General features: G+C 37.2%; 1 protein-coding gene and 1 long non-coding RNA gene across 2 annotated transcripts; both read right to left on the bottom strand.

Annotated features, from left to right (window-relative positions):
- Positions 1 to 9,002: 9,002 nt before the first annotated feature.
- Positions 9,003 to 12,143, bottom strand: LOC149052088 (adhesion G protein-coupled receptor D1-like). The gene is made up of 7 exons (XM_089180185.1): positions 12,021 to 12,143; positions 11,776 to 11,926; positions 11,573 to 11,660; positions 11,369 to 11,423; positions 10,661 to 10,780; positions 10,351 to 10,392; positions 9,003 to 10,233 (listed from the first exon to the last, which is right to left on the bottom strand). The coding sequence occupies exons 1-7, from the start codon at positions 12,141 to 12,143 to the stop codon at positions 10,075 to 10,077; spliced, it is 738 nt and encodes a 245-aa protein (XP_089036311.1). The 3' UTR covers positions 9,003 to 10,074.
- Positions 12,144 to 12,431: 288 nt separating this feature from the next.
- On the bottom strand, positions 12,432 to 15,274 carry LOC149052087 (uncharacterized). The gene is made up of 2 exons (XR_016181728.1): positions 15,159 to 15,274; positions 12,432 to 12,660 (listed from the first exon to the last, which is right to left on the bottom strand). It is a non-coding gene; the product is annotated as an uncharacterized LOC149052087 (long non-coding RNA).
- Between the last annotated feature and the right edge of the window lie 938 nt (positions 15,275 to 16,212).

Below are 16,212 nucleotides of genomic sequence, written 5' to 3'. Positions count from 1 at the left end.
TGTTGTCGACACTGTCCATGTTGGTGATCCTGTGTAGGTTGGTGATGCTGTGTATGTTGGTGATGCTGTGTATGTTGGTGATGCTGTCCATGTCGGTGATGCTGTCCATGTTGGTGAAGCTGTGTAGGTTGGTGATGCTGTCCATGTTGGTGACGATACTGTTAATGATTCTTCTGATGACGAAAGGATGAAAAAAAAGAAATATTAATATTTATCTAATTAGTATGAAAAGCCTCCTCTCTTCTTTGAAGACAATACCATACACGTTTTTAATATGAATATGAGGCAATTTAAGTAAAGGTTAATAGCGACTAATTAGTATTATAAAGGAATGGCGCACATATTGTTCGAAGTAAAAGAAATAAAAAACAAGGTCAACAGGGCTTAGTTAATGCCATGAATAACTTTGACCATAGAAGGCTGAGAGCCAAAGAAAGAGGGCTAACTACGAACTCTTAGCTCGTAAGAACATACATGTAGATAGGCAACCGCTAAAAGGAAAGCACTCGGCGAATAGTGTAAAAAAACAGTGAATAGCCTAATGAAGGAATGAATTTTCGACCTTAAAGAGCTTATTTATACACTTGCAAATAAAAGCGATGGAAAATATATCAGTATGTTCTCTGACTCTTAAAAAGCTAGCTGTAACAATACCGGAAGCGGAAAAAGCCTAAGACGTAAAGAGCGTCGACACAATTTAAAATGTAGCCTTTTAGCTAAAGATGGGGAGATAAAGAAAAATTCCGAAAAAAATTCTCAAACTGTCAACTCTCTGAAAGTCAATCAGCGTGCTGTCAAAATGTCTTAAACTCATCCCAACACCCGTGACAAACGAACGTAAAATTAGGCAACAACTCTTGCGAGATTATGAACAATTTGCGAGACGCGTGCGCCTCCACATCTTTCACGGACAAAACAAAGAAACGCACCCATTTTATGTTAAATCAAACTAGATGCCATCGGTTCAGCCCTCTATTGTCCTTGAGAGCTACTTAGAAAGTGTCAACGCACAACTTGAAGAGGTTACTGTAACGAAGCCAAAACATAATTTGTAACGCAATGAGGTCACAGCTCTGCAAGAGTTGAAAAACAACTCTGCTTTGAACCTCAAAAAAGCAGACAAAGGTGCAACAACAGTCATCACAAATAAGACAAAAAGATAGAGGAGGTCAAAATTGCAACGCGACAGCAGAGTAGTAGAATTCACTACAAACCTCTCAGAGCACCATTCGTAAAAAGCACGCGGAAAAGGTTTAATGAGATCATTAACCAAATCGGGGCAAAAACATTGATGACATGACTAAGAAATGGCTTCTCAAACTCCCAATCCGCTCAGAATATCAATATTCTATACGCTCACGAAAATACAGAAACCTATACCGGTCGATAGACCTATGATCTCAGGTTTTGACGGCCTTACTGAGAGAACATTAGTCTTTTAGGAGACACTACTCCAGCTTATCGCACAACTGTTTCCACCCTACTATTAAATTCACGGCTGAAATATCAGAGAACTACATCACTTTCCTCGATACAACAGTGTTTAAAGGGGAACGTTTCGCAAAACATTCCATTTTCGACATTAAAACCGATTGATGTGTGCTATGCCAGAGGACACTATTGGAATACATCACAAATACCTTGACCATCCCCACTGTTAACACCACTGTGAGAGGAAAAGATTAACAAGTAATGGCTTTTGTCAATTCATTCATTTTGTAGCTTTACTTTTCTAAGAACGTGTTATTTGTTGTACTTTGTTTGGGCGTAGAGTGGTATTTTGCTCGCAGCAATCAGACTGCCGCATAAGGGTATGTATTTCGCAGCGATCAGATTGCCGTTTTCTTTGCATGCATTTCACACCAATCCGACTGCCACATTAGGGTATATATCCCGTACCAATCACATCATAACATTTGGATATCTTGCCCCAATCACAGCGTTTTGGTATTGTTTTCTTGTAAATGATGTTATGGAATCAGAGGGCCGTGCGCAAAGAATTACATTAACCTGAAATTTTGAACTCATTTGTTAAATGAAAGGGTTCGTGGCCTTCGCAAGAGCCTTGTCGATGTAGGTTGAGATTTATCGGGATATGAAAGGTTCGCATTTAACTTGTTGTATCATTTTTTAAGTTTAAAAGCGTTTTATCCGCTCCTTTTCATACAACGGCCACTGAAAAAGCTTACTTCCGTCGCGTACTATGAAAACAACGTTCGAAGTCCAATCAAAATATACCCAGTCATTGCACTGGATGAACATTTGGTAATTGCTTGGATTGTGTTCCACCAATAAAATTCCATTTGGCCTCATTAGATTCACTCAATGTTTACACTTCACGTGTCATTTCATTCTAAACACCCAGCGTTTTATCAGATATTCGAAACGCATTATCCAACACTACCGAAAAAAATTCACATGAGACCAATGGCTGCTAAAAGTGAATTTTCCACTCAAGAACAATTTGTTTCAGAAGACGATCATTGGCATGGTTCTCAACCGATATGAGTCACAAGCTCTTTACAAAAAGATAACCCACTTCACATGATCATGCGTTATCATCTAAAAAAGCAATTGGACTGAGAATTCTTTGCAACTGGTATTCACCATCAGTTTCATTACCGTTGTTATTCGTAAAAGTGATAGTAAAAGAACCATCTGTAACTTTCCCCTGTTCACAAGGTTGAAGGTAGACATGTATATCGTGAAAACGTTCATTGAGATTGTTTCAAACATATTTTAATTTACGCAAAGGTAAGTGTAACCTTGATTCTGACTGTCTGAGGGTTTTTATAACTTCTCTCGTGAGTACCACAAACGTTGGCAAATAATGTTTTTATTGCCCTTAAGCGCTTCTAGTGCCTTTGAGTTTACTCAAAATAACAATACAAAAAAGGAAAAAAACAACAACACATCAACTCACCCTTAGGGATCTCACAAATATAAGCGTGCTGTTTTTTCCAACTTTCATTATTAGGAGTACCAAACACGCCCAGTTCGTCATTACGGAACCTCTTGTACATGAAAGCCGCGTCGTGTTCACCACTTGGCTCCCCTTGTCCCCACTTGGAAATAGTCAGCGGTCTTCCACTCACCCAGGTCCAATTCCTGGCCCTTTTTTTTAAACCAATTATCCATTTATTTTCATAGTTCGTAGTGTTTCGCCTTTGAATTTCGTCATTAATTAACCTCCATTCTTCTTGGGTTTCAAAGGAAACTAGGTCCCCTCCTAGACTTGAGCAAGTGTGTCTACTCCAGTACCAGGACTCTCCATCCACCGAAATTATGTACCAAGAGTTTTTAAAAGTTATATCTAGGCATTCTACATGATGATGAAGATGAAAACAAAAACACCAATTATCCTGATGATGAAAAACAAAGTGATAATTATAATAGCATTGATAACATGAAAAGATTATAATCACAATCACAATAAAGGAAAAAATGAATGAGACAGAAAATGGGACTCATTCCTCAATTAATTCTTTTTTCTTTTTTTACATCATATGTATTTGTTTGATCAGTGTCAATCAACACTATACATCTCTCTTCACTACGGCGTCCACCACCCTGGCCTGCTTTTGTGGATTAGTTAACTTCACATCAGCTAAGATTATGATTGTAAGGTTATTTGTGAATTCATGTAATTTTGGTAATCGAGTTTTTGAATAGTACTTAGTTCCTCGTTGAGCTTACACCTCCCCGACTCCGTCCCATATTCTTCCTCCTCTATCTAATCAGACTTAAAAAACGTAAAATTAAATGTGAATGTAGGCTCCCATAAATGTGCAACTGGAGATACGCATTTAACCGTATACAGTTGTTACGGGCAAAGAGCAAAACTTTAAAGTGCACGCGACAATCTCAAAAGATTATCTGGGTAACGATAATCAATAGGGACATAAAATTTAAAGATAAATTAATTAGGATTAGCTCATGCAGTTTAGAATTTAAAGTCAGTCTTGCAATTAAATTAGGTTGTTTAAACCTGTGATGCCTCCTCCTTAAAGTAACATTTCCTAGATGTCCCTGAATTCCTGAGGACCTACCAGCAATACCTCTCAGGTTATCGCTTACACTTCCGACACGCTTTTTTCCGATAACCTTTCTCAAAAGAACTGCATTTATCATTTTTTTTTTCAGAGGGCACGGTAACGAATCCTGGAATCTTATTGGTACTTAATGCGGTCCGGGTTTTCCTATCTCTGCCTACGGGCACAGTATCGCTTGAGCGAGCCGCCGATTACATCTCCTGCTTTGTTACCATTTTTTATAAATTTATTTCGTTTTACCGGCTGCACAGTATATTTAAGCGAATCGTTTTGGAGCAAATCAAGCCGATTGATAATTTATTAATTATTTCTTTCTCTCTCTTAGATCACTTTGTTTGCCTGCAAGAAATAATTGGTTTTGAGAGGAATATTGGTAGCAAATATGTCAAATATGGGTTAACGCGCGGCCTAAAAGCCGCTTGTAATTAATCTAAACCTTACTGGAAGTAACTCAGAAAGTTAAAACGGGAGGTATTTCTTTGCAATTGAATTCATTAATGGTAATTTCATTCATTATGTATCTGCATTCTCTCAAATAATTTTTTCCTTGGAGAACAGTGAGCGAGGTCTTCTATACTTCAAATACGCTTTCGGTAAGTCTTTGCAGGTCTGTTCAAATTGGACATTAGTACTATAAATTTCGCAACAGTAAACAAAGGAATTCAACGAGAAAAAGCTGCTTTAAAATTCCCCTTTTGATGAAAGACCAGTTCCACGAGCAAACTCCCACAACTTCAAAACATAGATTTCAATCTACTTAAAATTACTTTCCAGTTCAGTTTATTTGCCTAACCAACGCCGTTGTTGTTGTTCATTTGTTTTAAAGGGGACAAGCGCTTTTTTCTTACACGCTCTCTAATTGATAGGGGTCAAATTGTGACAGATAATTGTTAAAAATTGTTTCAAAGTTTGTTTGAAGGCCTCTTAAATTACCGTTTTCATTACCCAAATAAAAATATTCGGTGAGGCCTCTTTTTAATTTACATTACCTCAATCTGTTTCAACCACCATTTACTCGCTCAAAATTTGTTCAAGGAAGGTCTTACCGCACTTACAGCCCTAACTCATTAGGGCTCTTAAGGAAAAAATTTCGTTAATTTCAAGGAAAAAAGAAATTGTTATTCACCAACCTAGGTCGGTCCGTATTAGGAAAAACTGTGCAATTTATCTAAACTACCGGTGCTCAAGACCTTCCAGTCGGTGAATAACATATTTATCACTGACTTGTATAAGAAACACAAACTCGGACACACAAAAATAAAAGTACTTCGATGTGTTATGTTCAAAACAACAAGGATACACGAAAAATTTCATGGGCAGTGTGTTCAACTACTTATGCGCGTCTAAAAGTTCATTCATCGCTCACACGTACAAGTTAGGTGAGCTGAGTATATTCTGTGAACAATGTTTTTTACTTTTAAGAAGCAAGAGCAATTTTCATGACACACGTGCAAGACTGTTAATGTTTCAGCACATTATATACTTTATGGTTGGAATATGACCTTACCTCCGGGCATCTCGCAAATGTAGGCATCTCCTTTATCGTTCCGAGGGATACCATTAAAGAGGCCTCTGTTCATGGATATTTCCGCCCTTTCGTCGTTCACATTTGGCTCAGAATCTCGCCATTTCGAAATATTCAGCTGTTCTCCACTCTTCCATATCCAAACCCCGTCTTTCTTCTCCAAACCAATGAGCCACGCATTAGTAGTCGAAGTATTCCAAGTACCACGCTTCTGAATCTCATGATTGATAAACTGCCATTCGTCCTCAGTCTCGATGGAGACTAAATAACCTCCCAAGATGGAGCAGACTTCATTGTAAGGAAACCTGAAAATTTTGCTTTTCGAAAATATGTAAGAGGAGTTTTTGAAACAGGTTGGTTGGCACTCTATAAGAAGAAAATAAATGAATAAATAAATAAACGAAAAAATGTATACTGATGATAACAACAGTGAAAGCGATAATGATAAAGACGAGAAAGTATTTTTTATATTGTTGATTTTAATAACAGACGATGGGCATCAAAACCCTCTACATCCCTGAAGCAGAGATCAGGGTAATAGCACCGTTATTCTTTGACTTTTTGTTTTGCTTTCCAACTCAAGTTTTGAATCGCAATCCAATGTAATTTTAAAAGGAAAGTCTATAACTCATTAATATGATAATTGGTCAGGTATTATCTTTTTTTCCCGTCTATTTAAAGGAACTTGAATATTAAATCGGAATGAAGCTGCCTCACCTGTCCCTGGCAATTTCATCAACAAACGAAGGATGACTGTAGAAGAGAAAATGGGCAAACAAATTGATTGTTATCTCAAGAGTAACATTTGAAACAATGAAAAAGTTTATTAGATTTCGAGTAAGACGAGTACTAATGCATTTTATTTGCTACATGCCCTTTAACATCCATTCATGAATTCTATTACCTTCCTAGGGAGCTGACGGAGAAATTATTAAGAAAATGCAGCATCTCCGCAATTCACCAACTAGCTGAACAAAACTTGTCACATGTGGAAAAATTTTTAAGGATACGATAGACCCTCAGGAAAATTTTTTTTTAACGGACTATTCGGAGCGCAACCGAAGTATAAATGAATGAAAAGGATGTAAACTTATCATGTGTTATCCAGAGAAATCAATTTTTCGTTTGAGCTCGCATTTTAAGTGAATGAATCGGGTATCAAATCTGACCGCTCAAATAAAACTTCTGCAAAATTTGAATCTTGAGTGGTTGGTCTCCAAAATTTTGTGGGGATTTTTCCATATATCCTTGGGAGTTACAAAACTATGGCTCAGCAGGAAACGGAACCTGCGGAACCTGCGGAACCTCCAGAGCCCGTATATTTTTTTTTAAAAGAAGAGGAATGTGTTGAGTGTGAAGTTTGCTTTCTGGCATAAAGAAGAATAATTTAGAAGAAAAATATGTTTTAATTAACCATGACGTCCACTTTGGCATGCAGTTAGCAGTCATCTACTCTGAGTGTTAATAACAGAACAACAATTTGAGAGCTCTAAAAATTTGGGTACTGCGATATCTGAATAACGCCTCATCCGAACGCTCTAAGGAAACCTACGTTGCACCAGATGGAATCTAAAAGGCTTCAGTAATCCAGTTTATAGGAGATTCACTTCTGATTAAGAACTGAAAGTTTAATGCGGACTTCTTTAAATCTGTTTTGTTTTGGTTAAATTAACATTGCCAAATATCCGCCACCTGACATTTCCTCTCTGTTTGGTTTGGTAAATTGGTGAACACAGGACGTTCCAAAATGGATGTAAATGTGTCACAAATGGAAAGTCAAGATATAATTAAAGTGGTACTAACTTAGCGTACAACTTATACGAATGTGTCATTACGGGTGATTATTTTTCATTTATTTTGCATTGTATGGAAAGAGAAAATATTGAGAAACTAATAATAACGATAATGATGATAATTAGCTTTAATAATTAGACAGCAACTAGAGAGGACATGTTAAGAGTCTGGCATGTTTCATTATTAGAGTTCCGTAAGTTTAAACATCGAAATAAATATTTTACAAATGGAGAATCAATTTCGACGGTTTCATAGCTACTGCAGAACAAACAGGAATAACTAGGGCCGTACTCACCCAGCATACAACATATTACCGGGTTTTTGAACATTTTGCCAGATTCGCTTGTATTTGATTCACACCGCTTCAGAGTTACGGATTTGCGGCATCCTCGTAAAAAGCCTTTCGTGCGAGTTAGATTTTAATGCAAATCATGATCTCTGAGCACATGTTCATGGCGTTAGTCTCCATTTTTTTTTCTGTCATAGACGGACCAATGGATAAAAAGCAGCTTGCACCTGATGTAGAGCATTGTTTTTCTAATAAAATTGGAAAACTTCACGGTATTAAAATACTTTTTGTAGTTTAAATGTTGTAGAAGAAGCAGCTAAAAAATATTTGATGGTAAGAACGGTAATTTCTTTATGAGCTCTGTTAAATGAAAGTTGTCCTAAACAAAATTCTGTTTTATCAACGGGCAGCTTAAGCTAGAATGCCATCTGTTCGTTATGCATAAATGGAAATTATTGTTATTTATTCATCTCGCTTATGACACGCTAATTACCTCGTATACCTTTAAAACAACGGTGGCTAACGGCCAAAGCCTACAAAGCAACTCTCTCCTAGAAAAGCGTCATGCAGACTATCACTTTTGTTTCCAAATGTTTGAATCCCAACAATTTAGAACGAGCGGTGAGTCAAAAGCTCTTAGTGCGAGAGGTTCTTGGGTCATAGCGATGTGCTCTGTGGGCGAGACATTCTACTCTCCCAGTATCTCTCCACGCTCATGGAATAATTGATTATTTATTCTGGAATATTCGCTCGTCTTAGCTGCGATATATTCAGTCAATCGAAGCTTGAAACGTTTTTACCTATCGCATTTGAGCAGTGTAGAGAGAAAAGTGCATGTATATTTCAGACTAATTTTTTTAAACTTTTTCCGTTTTAATCGCACGCTTCGTCACCATGTTTATTTATAAATGGGTATGACGTAAACTAGACTATTATAAACTGTTAGCCTCATGTACATAATTGACTCCTTCTCTCGCTTGTTGAAATTCCTCTGCAATGCTAAGTTCCGCTGTAGTGATATTTGAAAATCAGGCCCATCGAAATATTCTGCATTTCTATCGCTAAGCTTTTTCCTTTAAATTGTATACTCTGTGTAAAAGTTATTTAATCGTTGTTCAATAATGTGTGTCGAACAGTTTATAATCTCTTGGTTTATGCCTTTTCCGGCTAACATTGCCCCAGTTTAATTCCAAAGTAATCGATGTATATTCGATTTAAAACGATACCCCTAATTTTAGGAATGCGAAAAAAATGGTTAAATGTAACTGATCCAAAAAAAGATCCAGATATAAGGATTTTTTTCTGTTCTTTCTAAATAAGTTGCTTACTTATTCAAACATTTACGTATTGATCTATTTATTCATTAAGCAACAACTTTGAATGTCAGCGTTAGCAGCTAAGACTATTAGTATTATTTGTTACGGTACAATTTAACAGACAAAAAGAGCATCATTTATCAACAGACCCATTTAATTTATTAAACAACTTGTAATATTCTTGCCAAGGAGCGATTCTTAAACAATTAGAATAATTATCCTTAAAAAACTGATTGAAACCCACCACAAACTACTCCTTTCCTCACTACTGACGCAATCTGGAAGTTGTCTCCAAAGTAACTCGAGATTAACAATCTTCCACGGTTGCTCTCTCTCGGTATAGCTTTCTGAAAAGTCAGTCTCTCCCGACAACAAGTATTACTGCTGCACGACTGTGTCCTTATGTACAAAGTATTCTCGAAAATTCCGGACGCTTACAACACAACTATATTGGTAGTGTTACATCATAACTACGTAACTTAGTTAACTGTTCCAGAAAGTCCCTTGGTATGCATTTCCGCATGACTAGGCGTTCTCGAAATTTCTAGAAACCTATAGTTTCAGTTATTATCCATGGCTTAATGTTTAAAGTAATTACAGTGTTTGGTGAGAAGTTTGTAAATTCAATAAGTGAAACGTCGAATATGAAATAATAATGCAGTAAGTGTAGAAAGTCAGCGCGCAAGAATCGAAAGATAAATACATTCAATTAAAGCTGCGTGCTAGAGTGCTTCTTAAAGAAAGACAATTCATAATATCTTGACTTAAATTCCCGCCTCCTCTGTAGTGGACTGTGGTCTTATTCGAAGGAAAGTCATCAAGATACTGAGCTATTAGAAATTTAAATTTATACATTTGTTTATTTCGATTAATCTTGCCTACAAATATACGATCGCCCCAAAAACAACCTTGTTATCGTAAAGAGCATACATAACAATTACAGCTAGTTAAATGCTTAAACAATAATGAAAAAAAAAGAACTCTTTTTAGTTGCAGAGAACAAGTCAGATCGATCGTAACCGACTTATTGCTGTTAACTAAGTGATTGTACTAGGTAATTGACTGTCATTTCCGGTTGGCTGGATCCAGTTATTTAAGTTAGGTGTGATTTCGATTCAAACTCAGCACAAGACTGCAATTCAATTGCCCATACATCCCCAACCTCATTTGGATTGACCTGTGGCTCTTCCTTGTCGGGTTGTTCTTTAAAGAAGATGGAAAAAAGATGTTCATCTTTCTTTTGAATCGCTCTCTGATCTGCAGATAGACGAGCAACACGAAATTCGGTTCTTAGCACATGTACTCGGATATCTATCGAAACTCTAAAACTTGATGATATGGAGTTAATTATCAGTTTGAGGTTTTTTTTCTTACCTGGATGTTTCGCATGCAGTGTAGAGCGAAAATTAGGAAACCCTGCAGCATGAAAATGATTTCAAGATCATTAATTTTTGCAATATGCAAACAAATTAGTGAAATACCTATAACGATTTCAAGAAGGAAAGAAAATTGCGTATCTTATAATTGAAAAAGAAGTCTTCCTTCTCTTGCATAGCTAACTGCATTTATGTTTTCAAATCTCCAAAAAATTATCATGTGATCATTGTAATGGTGTCTCACTTGGTTAGAAAGTAAAATAATGATAGAGATTGAATAATTTTGAGAGTTACCAGCGAATACTGACTTGAGCAGAGTTGAGTATGGTGAAGACGTAAACGAAAGCTTCATGTACAGGCGAGAGGAGACCGAATGCCATGTGACACCCAGTAGGGGAATCATTACCACGCATGCTTTGATGCCAATTCTATGAGTTAAAGAGAAAACATTCCTTTATTTTCCTTAAACAATGTATTTTCATTTTTAGATATCGTAAGGCCTTACTGATTAAGGAATGAGGAAGGTTGGCGAATAGAGCCTCACTGGAGAACATGAAAACCTCTTCCACTATTTTGTTTTGTGTTGTCAATCTTATCGTATTTGCTGAGAATGGTAGTTTTCCCTTGTTGGCTGCGACAAATTGGTTATCTCCTAATATCTCCAAATCTTCCTGCTCCTTTCATCTTACTCGATGTTTTTTTTTTTTTTTAGTTATTTTTGCGAGAAAAAAAGTCAATGTGAAACAATGAGAAAACATCAACAAGGAAGGGGTAGAATTTTTGAAGCTGTCCTATGCCTGTGAAGATATCAATGGGGAAAAATTAACCAGCATCCCCGCAAACAGCGGCTACGTCCAAAGTTTGTTGTGAGTAAATGGGAAAAGAAAAATGATAAATGTTGTGCGGGGTCATATCATATATTCTTAATTCGCTTTTCAAGAGCAGAGAAAAAATATTTGGCAGCAATTAGTATAGGTATACCAATCACAATCACCAACACTAATCATAAAACTCACAACTTCAATGAGAGCCACAAAGGCGACGAATAGTCGAGGAAAGTCAGCAACTGAACTGGAAGAAGTGAAAGAAAAAAAAGAAACACAAATTTTCAGCAAATGAAATGATACCGATTTCAAAATATGTACAAAAACAAAACAAAGAATTAAATGCGACGAAATAAAAGTAGAAGAGCACGAAGAAACCGTTGAATTTTTTCTCACTATTTATCACTCGTATAACTTTGTAAACATTTTTTCTTTTTTCCAGTAGCGATGCCAAGTGAAATGGCCACCATCATCACTGGAAGACCTACCCACAAAGAAAGGAAGAAAATCGAAACATTTCACTGCCTGACAATACCATTTTTGGCGATCCGTAGGCATGATTACAGTTTCCAGTGCAGATTGTGAAATAATAAACTTACCCCATGAGATGACGTGATACATGTACACTTTGGTGTTGATGTTGTAAACTTTCACAACGAAGAAGTAGAGGTCAATTCCCTTGATCAGCATCCAACAGAAAACGGCCATCAAGAAATACTGCATCAGAGCTGCTATTGTAACACAGGCAGCCTGTGGAAAGAGAGAGTTTTTGCATAATTCTTCATATGGGTGAGCATGTAAAAGACATGTAAAAAATTTCATTCTTTCTAATAATTGTGTTTACAAAGTTTTCATCTAGTCCTTGAAGCCTACGCGCGAAAAGTTTGGACTCTTGCATGCTCTCTGGAGCTTGGACACTGATCCGTTCATGAACGCGAATTTTAACTTCGGCTCTCCTGCAGAGCATTTTTAAAATGTCGTCTCTGTTAGCCTTGTGTCCAGACTTCCAACGGTGAAGCCGTACGACTACTTCTTCTCAGTGCAAACTGAGACTGCTTATCATTTTTCCTTAAATAATAGGCCTGCATAAAGTGGCCCATGTATTTCAGCACCACGGTCTCCTTGGCTTTTCCAGTTTCGAGCAACAAGTTTTAAGTATTGAAATTTTTGGGTACAATTTTCCCGAGGAAAGAAATTTGTTTAGTTTCTTAGCTACTCTCCACAGGTTTATGAAAAGCAATCCTCAACATTAATATTGTGATATTAACATATCATTTTAATGTGTAATGATACTCTACCTAATGCAAGTGCACTCCCTATTTCTTTGTCTGCATTGATGTCCGCAGGAGACTTCGGAAACTTCAGATCACACCCTTTTCAGGCTTTACGCTGTTAATCAAAGGTTGCACAGTCTCCAGACCATCGTAATTGTACCAGACTCGCCGAGTGCTGTACGAACACGACCGAATACACGGGAAGAAACACTGGTTGTATTGACGAGTGGCGTAACAGCAATCAATAGAGTTTCCCATAATGAAGATAATGGACATTTAGAAAATAAAAAAAGTCCAAAAGAGAATAATGATCAACTTTTACGAATCAAAAGAACAATTGATAATATTTAGATGTAGCCAAGTCTAAAAGCGGAGCTGTAGGGATGTTATTACTGTACAGCCCTTTACCTCATTAAAACTTATCATTGGCTATCAAAGAATTTATTCATGGCAACTAGGAAGGAGACATTAATCATGAAGAGGGGGGCTTGGAGTCAAGGGCTTTTCAGTGGGGGCAGCTTTCCTTTGTTCATTTAAGAAATGAGACGGTTATCTTCTTAAGTAAGTTCCGTGGATAATAAGAGTGAATGACTAGCGAGATAATTTGTGCAAATAGCCAGTAAAGGATTAAAAGCAAGATATTTTAAAATTATTGGCGGAAAGCGTCCTCAGTGATCAAATGAATTGGATCAAAGTAGTTATAAAAGACCAAATAAAAACTGTGAACATTGACAAAGCGATGTTGGAATTTTTCGGTATGAAGCGGAGATGAAGAAAAAAAACTTCATTGCCTCGATGCGCGTTATTTATATCTTATTGAGTGCATAGAGAGATCAATCTGTACTCGAGCCAAGATGCCTATCCAGCAACAGCCTATTCTTGTTTCTGTAGTGTGAAGTGACGAGAAGTATAGCAATTCTCCCCCTGGCTTGAATGCTCGTCCGTGACATGTTCCTTTCCCCATTCCCCCCACCCAACTCCTTGCTCAGCATTTCGTCAGGTTTTTCTGTCAGTTCGCCGGTACCCATTTCAACTCCTAGATGAAGCGAGGCACTGTGAGGATAAAGAGACTTGCCTAAGAACAGAGCACAATATGTGAGAAATTTTAGTGCGAACTCTGCAATGGTAAATCGATGCCTCCTCTCTGTCTCGATATGATTGTTTGGATGGTTGGATCGAGAAGGTCCCATTTGTCTCACAAAAAAGAGAAAAAAGAAAAGATATTCACTATCATTTGCGCGATTTACTGAAGGGACACACTACTCAGATAATCAGGTGGTAGCTGAATCAGTTTTATTCCGATTGTGTAGCTCGTCGGCGATCGTGTGGGTAGATGGAGTGTCTACGTGTTCGTATCGATTCGTCACCTCAACTCCGGGCATGACGAATGTGAACATCGTTGTGTTCCAAATACGCACTTATACAAATTTCTTTCTGGGATTCCGTTCTCACAATAAGACGAATTTTGATGATCACATATTTTTTATGTATTTTTTTTTACAGAAGATGGCTAAGAAATACAGAAAGCTTTAAAACGCATGTGCTGAGCTGCTAGGCTATTAAATCGTTTGTTTTACCAAGTCGCCACCGCCGTGGAGTAGAGACCTTTAACTACGACGACGGCGGCAACGGGGACGAAGCAAAACAAAAGATCTAATGAGCAGAACAAAAGCAGAACAATAGCAATTGAATGCAGAGTTAGGGAAACTGAGGCCTCTAGAAGAGAGAGAATCATGAACATAGCCGTGAACCACGCACTAAGCTCGAATTAAATGTTAGACGAGATGTAGCCTTGAAGCTAGCACTTCCTGTTGCAGTTGTTTTTCGTGCAGTCAGCGGAAAATAAAAGGGGGTCGCGCGAATAAAGAAATCGCAAGGGTCTGCCTCCTCTTTTCGTGATAACGGAGGTTTGTTTTTCTTTTGATGGAAAAATAGATCAAATGGTCAATTACCCTCAATCATCGGTTTCGAATAAATCTGCTGCGTATTCATTGCCGCAATTAAAAAATAATAATCTCTTGAAAAAGTTTAACTTGAGCTACTAAGCTAGTTTACACTGCAACCCCTTTTCAACTCATTTTCTTTTTTATAATTTTGTCGTAGTTTATTGTTACAATGGTTTCCCTTGAGCTACACGGCTAGATCACGCTACCATAACATTTGGACGTGTTGTTGAAAGAAAGGAAAACATCAAGAACCACATCGCTTAAAGATTTCATTATTCTGCGATCGGGAATTTTACGAGTTAATTGTCTTCATTCAAAACACTAGAAGCTTCTAGTGATTACTGAATTCCTTAGCAGTCGAAAAACTATGGGAATTAGCCTCATATTGAATAAACAAACTTAGTCACTGTGATTGCATAAGTAAAAATACCTGCGTTGTTTAAGAAGTGATCATATCATAAAATCAGTCAGTAGAGATTTATTTGGAAAGAAATCTAGCTGTGATTTTGTGATTTCCACTTCTGAGGGAAATTGTTAAACTATCCCAGGCATATCAGAAGTTTCTAAAATGTCTAACAAAATAAATTAGGACGGACAGTTTTGTGTTTGACTTTCTATAAGTTTAGAGACTGCGTGAGACCTCTGTATGGAAAGGGATTAGATTGTTATAATCTTAAACACAATTTTGAATTGTGCTGCGCTGAAGCCGAGAATCTCAAATTCCTTTCTACCGAAAAGATGATTTTTCGAAATGAAACTTACTTCATTCAGCTAATAATGAAAGTATTGTAACCGAGAGCATCTTAACAACCGTCAGCCAACTGATCAGGAAAGTTTGCACGTACGCAGGTGCCCTCGATTGTTTTCACTTTGTAAACAGTTTGCAGCTTTTGAGTGTCAATGTTTTAGCTTCGTGTTTACGTAAGTGATTACGTTAACCTCTGGTCGTGTGCGATGACTGCCGAATTGGTTACTCGACAACGTGTCAACAAAAGACAAAACATCCAGCTTTGAGGAATAAACAAACTGAGTCGCGTTCCAGTTTTTAAAAACTGTTTATTTATAATCAACAAGAAGATATTGTAAGTAATATTTGCTGAAATTACATCGCGTTTTCTTTGCTAATGGACCATAACAGATTACACTCCTGACACAAAAGAATATATTTGCCAGAGGATTGTATTTTGAATGTACAATTAGTCAACACGATGAATTTAGAAGCGTTAACGATCAAATAATATTGAGAAGGTTTTAAACATTACTCACAGAGGAATCCATATTTTAAAACCACCCTTATAAAGAAAGAATCAAATAATGAATTAGTCGAGAGGTAAAGGTATTAAAGCTAATAGTAAGTATGATTGTCTGGATAAGTGAACTATTTAAGTGATCACCAATTTTTCCTCTGACTTCCCCTCCGCGAGACATGAAATTAGTGCCAATCACTTTCATGGACATTAGCTCTTTTCAGGACAATACGCGCTTCTTGATCGACCGTTCTTTCTAACTTTAAGCAGTTTCTACCGCGAACATTTCTTCTTGTCATGCAGCTGGAAGTTCAAGATCAACGAGTGTTATCGACGACACTGAACAATATCGAAACCACGGATAAATGCTCTTAGGTACTACTGCTTTTTTTCTCAGAAGCTTTACAGATTTCTAGTTTAAGCAATCCTCTTTGAAAGTGATGTTATATTGTAAAGTGGCACCCGAGTTTATGAAGCCGTACCCAAAAATTTCATTTTATTCTCGTATCGTAACCAAGTGTTGATATCTCTGACCATGTTCAAGCCATTTGCATTAATCTCAAGTTTTT

The sequence above is a fragment of the Pocillopora damicornis genome, chromosome 1, assembly GCF_964200805.1.
Source record: "Pocillopora damicornis chromosome 1, jaPocDami1.2, whole genome shotgun sequence".
NCBI classification, from domain to species: Eukaryota; Metazoa; Cnidaria; class Anthozoa; order Scleractinia; family Pocilloporidae; genus Pocillopora; species Pocillopora damicornis.
The sequence above is the reverse complement of the archived record's forward strand: the minus strand, read 5'-3'. Positions and strand labels throughout refer to the sequence as shown.